Source organism: Scardinius erythrophthalmus (assembly GCF_964197995.2).
Source record: "Scardinius erythrophthalmus genome assembly, chromosome: 20".
In the NCBI taxonomy this organism is placed as follows: Eukaryota; Metazoa; Chordata; class Actinopteri; order Cypriniformes; family Leuciscidae; genus Scardinius; species Scardinius erythrophthalmus.
The window spans coordinates 28,912,652-28,917,764 of NC_138240.1; the positions used below are offsets into that span (position 1 = coordinate 28,912,652).

A 5,113-nucleotide genomic window follows, 5' to 3' on the forward strand; every position below is an offset into this window, starting at 1 on the left:
ACAAGAATTTAATTGGTAAATGTATTTATGAGGAGACGTTTGTGGTGTAATGCTCTACTTAATAACTGATTGACACAAGCTTTGTGAGTTTAGATATGGAAATAGGCATTTGTATCATTGAATATAGTGGTATAAGCAAATAGAAGTGTGTTTTAAGCAAATTAAATGTAGTATATCAGCCTGATTTCTCTCAAACGGCCAGCCACTACACAGCCTTGTTTCAAGATTAACGGTCCATCTTAAACTATGCTTCACAATAGCTTGTACGTTTTCCTTTTGGGCTTCAGTAATTGTTTATTTTTCAAAGTTTCTTGGTCAACATCTGAGTTCAGCTTGGAAGGAGATTACTTATTGGGTGGCCTTTTTGCTTTACATGAAATTGATCATGTAACACCCATTATCACCCCAGAGACCACCGAATGTTTCAGGTAAGCAATGACCTTTTATCAGTCTGGAATTATCATTAAGCGATACTGCAAAACAGCATTTCACATTTCTTAACTGAATTTTCAATGACATGCTATTAACTTCTTAACTGATGTTTTCAAGGCACAGTTCCTCAATATCTGGCTATCAGATGTTGCAAGTGATGAGGTTTGCTGTTGAAGAAATTAATAATTCCACCACTCTTCTGCCCAATGTATCTCTGGGCTATGAAATTTTTGACCATTGTTCTAATACAAAGAATTTCCGTTCAGTCTTAAGTTTTATCTCAAATAATGGATCAGTAAAACCTAAAGAAAAACTCAACAACTATCAGCCTAAAGTTATTGCTTTAACAGGGCCATATGGAAGCACAAGAACTATTACAATTGCCCCACTGATCACAATGGACCTTATGCCATTGGTAAATTTTACCAATTTTACATTACAATTTTAACAGTTTACATTAACTACATTAACTTACATTAACTTACATTAATTACATTACATTACATTAGTTAGCGATTGAAGTTTTCTTCAATCGCTGATAAAAACGTATACACGTTCTAGTCTTTGTTTAGAACAACCAGGTTATAATATGCTGAATTAATTGTTTATAATAATAGTGTTTCTTCTCTTTCAAAGGTGAATTATGGAGCTTCCAGCTATGCATTAAGCAATAAACTTCAGTATCCATCTTTTGTAAGAACAGTGCCCAGCAACAAAGATCTGATAGAGATGATTATTCACATCATACGATGGTTTGGATGGAACTGGGTTGCCTTTCTTGGTAGCCAAGACAATTACAGTTCAGACGGACTAAAGCTGTTTAACAAGTACATCAACAACACTGGCATTTGTTTGGCCTATCAAGAGGCTTTAAGCTTAAATGCAAACTACAGTCTAACACTTAAAAAGATTGGTATGCTTAACATCAATGTAATTGTGGTTTTCGCTGTACCACAATATGCAATCAACATAATCAAAACAGCCATATTAGAGAACATACGAGACAAAGTATGGATTGCAAGTGAAACATGGTCTATGAATCAACAACTTCCAAGAGAGCCAGGAATTAGGAATATTGGTACAGTCATTGGCATTACAGAGAGATTGTTGTCATTACCTGGATTTGATAAATTCATCTATAAAGACAGGGGAACAACTAATGTTAATTATAAACCTGAGAGTGAAGTCAAGAGTAATAGTAAGACATGTAATCAAATTTGTGATTACTGCACATTGTTGACCGCAGAGGAGATTATAAATGAGAATCCCTCATTTTCCTTTGCTATTTATGCCGCTATATATACCGTAGCTCATGCATTACATAAGGTTCTGCAGTGTGACATGAATAAATGCCACAAAAACACAATGGCTAAGCCATACATGGTAAGTGAATTTATTTGAATCCATGAACATACCAATAATTGTAACTACATTCAATATTCATTATTTTAATAGCAATATTTTAATTAATTAAATAATTAACAATGTTTATATTTTAAGGAAATTGCATATTATGTCAATAATGTCATAGTAATATTATTATCAATTAGTTTTCTTGTTTATTTGAACATACTTAACAACAGCTTCTGGGAGAAATGAAAAAGATGGATTTTCCACTCAATGGCCGTCAGGTGAAATACGATAATAATTATGATCCAACCATCAGTTACGCAGTTGTGCTTTGGCACACTGATGTAAATTCTCCACAGTTTGAGTTGGTGGGCACATATGATACATATCCAGAAATTACTTTTACCATTGACAACTCTCGTTTACCCTGGAGTAATAATGATTCTGTAAGCCTTATTTATTTATTTATTTATTTATTTATTATTTGTCTGTTTGTTTGTTGGTGATCCTTCTCTAAATATTTAGCTGTGTAGATTGAAAAAAATTCTCAATCAGTTATACATATTTCTCCAAACAAAGGTCAATATGCTAAAACAAATACCAGAGCAATCTAGCAAATTCACAGAAAAATAAAATAAAATTGTCATTGAAAAACACATGAAAAGCAAATACTTATGTTACCTACTGAACTGTTCTCTATTAATTGCATACTTATACACAAGTATAGGCCTACAATTGAAAAAGTTAATTTAGAATGACACAATGGAGATATTTTTCCAATTGTTTATCTTGAGCTATGGATCTAAAGAAAGGACAGTGTGAATTCACTTGAATTCATGTCTGGCAGATATATGCCTCAATATCTCTGCAGGCTGCTTGGAGGTTACTTTGTCATAGAGGTTGTGGTTGAACATCCTCTATCTCCAGGAGATATCTAACAAATGGAATCAGAAATAAAGAATATAGCGGATGCAGCATCATCACGAAATGTAGGTGATTTTCTAACCCACAATGAATGGTGGATTTGGATATTGCCTAACCCTAAGACAAACACTGACCAATGACATTCCTTCTTTTTTGTTTTCGTTGACTACAGAATAGAACCCATGATTCATCTATTAGAGTGGCTCTCATCTCATCTTGCCGAATCTTGAACAAGTTTTGGAAATCTTCCCCTTTCCTCTTCACCTATTCCACCCTTACTCTTCCTCAGATCAGTCTACCTATTCTCATGCACTATTTTTGCCATTTGCCATTTATTTGTTTGCTCTGTTTTCACAGATGGTCTCTTATGTAAGGCAAAGTCATGATAAGGGAATTACATTATTTGTATTCTGTAATTTGCAGTCCATATATAGACAAACATAGCGTTAGGCTGTATTCATTGTTTGAGAACACTGGTCTTATTTTGGAGAAATGTGTAAAATTGATTGTGAAAATTTGTAACTTTAATAACACGTTTTCCCATTCCTTAAAGGTTCCTTTCTCAAACTGCTCTGTTGAGTGTAAGGAGGGATTTTCAAGGCAACTTGAAGGTTTTCATAGTTGCTGTTTTACATGTAAAAAATGCCCCCGTAACAGCTATGTGGATTATTCTCGTAAGTATACTATAGGTGTCTGTCAGTAACACCTTTGTGTTTAAGCTTCTTCAGTCCATTCTATCACCACAATGCTTTTGGAATATAGGAAACTGTGTGATTTGAAGACAATATTTTCCTACATCCAGTTACTATTATTATGGCTTTTGGCAAAATGGTATTACTAAACATTCATATTATTTTACTGTTTCTCAGGGGACCCCTATACCTGTTTTCCATGTGCAGAGAGTGAATGGTCTGATGAGGGCAGCGCGACATGTAAGACACGTTCTGTTGTCTATCTTCAGTTCACAGAAATCTCCTCCATCGCTGTCATGGTTTCTGCCACATGCCTAATTATTCTCCTTTTTGCCATATTTTGCCTTTTCACCTATAATTACAACACACCAGTGGTGAGGTCTGCTGGTGGTAGCATGTGTCTTCTTATGTTGATATGTTTGATTATGTCTTCCATTAGTGTATACTTTTTTTTTGGACAACCCACATTTGTACATTGCCACCTGAGAAATGCCATTTTTGCATTTTTCTTCACTGTCTGTCTTTCGTGTTTGACTGTCCGTTCCTTTCAAATCATTTGTGTTTTTAAAATGGCTGCTCAGTTCCCTAGGGTGCACAGCCTTTGGGTAAAGCACAATGGACAGTGGCTCTTCATTGCATTTTCTTCTGCCATTCATTTAATTTCTTGTGTGATATGGATGACTGTCTCTCCTGACAAACCCATCGCTGACTCATGGACTTTTAAAGATCAAATTATGCTCATCTGTGAAATGGGGAACACTATAACCTTTACCATAGTTGTGTTTATAAGTTGGTTTCTTGGTTTCCTGTGTCTCCTGTTTTCTTACATGGGAAGAGATCTGCCGAAAAATTACAATGAGGCCAAATCAATAACTTTCAGTCTCATTTTGTACTATCTGAGCTGGATTGTGTACTTCACAGCATACCTCTCTGTCAAAAGCAAGTACATCATGCTTTTGAATGCAATGGCCCAGATATCTAGTATATATGGAATTCTCTTAAGCTATTTCATAACAAAATCTTTCATTATAATATTCCAACCTCAAAAGAACACTCCCGCATACTTTCAAACATCTATTCAGAATTACACCCAAACCATTAGTAGGACTTAGACCACAATGCAAAGATGCAGATTCACAAGGGAATTGCAGTTGCCATTAGTTATAGATATATAAACAAAAACTCCTCTACTTGGGAGTAAACCTTGTTAAGCTGTTAACATTAGATCCTTCACTATTATGTTACCACAATCTTAAAGAGCAACTTGCAGGTTAGAAGACCCAACAAGTCAATGTATAGAAAAATAATGTAGGAACTAGATTTTCTTTTAAAAAAAATTATAAATATGCTACAGTGGCTTCTGGAGTCGTTTTTGTGAGAAAATTTTACTTCCGCATCTGAAAATGGGCGTGACGGGCGAGAGTCGTGACGTAGCACGAGGGAGAGCGGTCGATTCACACAACAGGGAAATATGGATTGCAATGACATTTCGGACGCTGAGGAAATTGTTTACGGACCACAGCCATACAATTATGAGCCTGCTAGGCTGCCAAGAGAGCAGGGACAGGCCAGGATTAATGTTAGACAGAACATATTGGAACTTACAATAACAGAAACTAAGCTTTGATCAGGCGTTTGTCATGCTCATTAATATCCGCCCAGACTAACGTTACGTGATATAACTTAGCAGTTTCTCATGGAGAGACAGAGAGATA

At 35.4% G+C, this 5,113-nt stretch overlaps 1 protein-coding gene across 1 annotated transcript; it reads left to right on the forward strand.

The window, feature by feature from the left end:
- Positions 1-246: 246 nt before the first annotated feature.
- Positions 247-4,510, forward strand: tas1r2.1 (taste receptor, type 1, member 2, tandem duplicate 1; the record flags this gene model as incomplete). The annotated part of the gene is made up of 6 exons (XM_081349037.1): positions 247-428; positions 550-847; positions 1,069-1,815; positions 2,016-2,228; positions 3,260-3,380; positions 3,576-4,510. The coding sequence occupies 6 exons, from the start codon at positions 247-249 to the stop codon at positions 4,508-4,510; spliced, it is 2,496 nt and encodes an 831-aa protein (XP_081205163.1).
- Between the last annotated feature and the right edge of the window lie 603 nt (positions 4,511-5,113).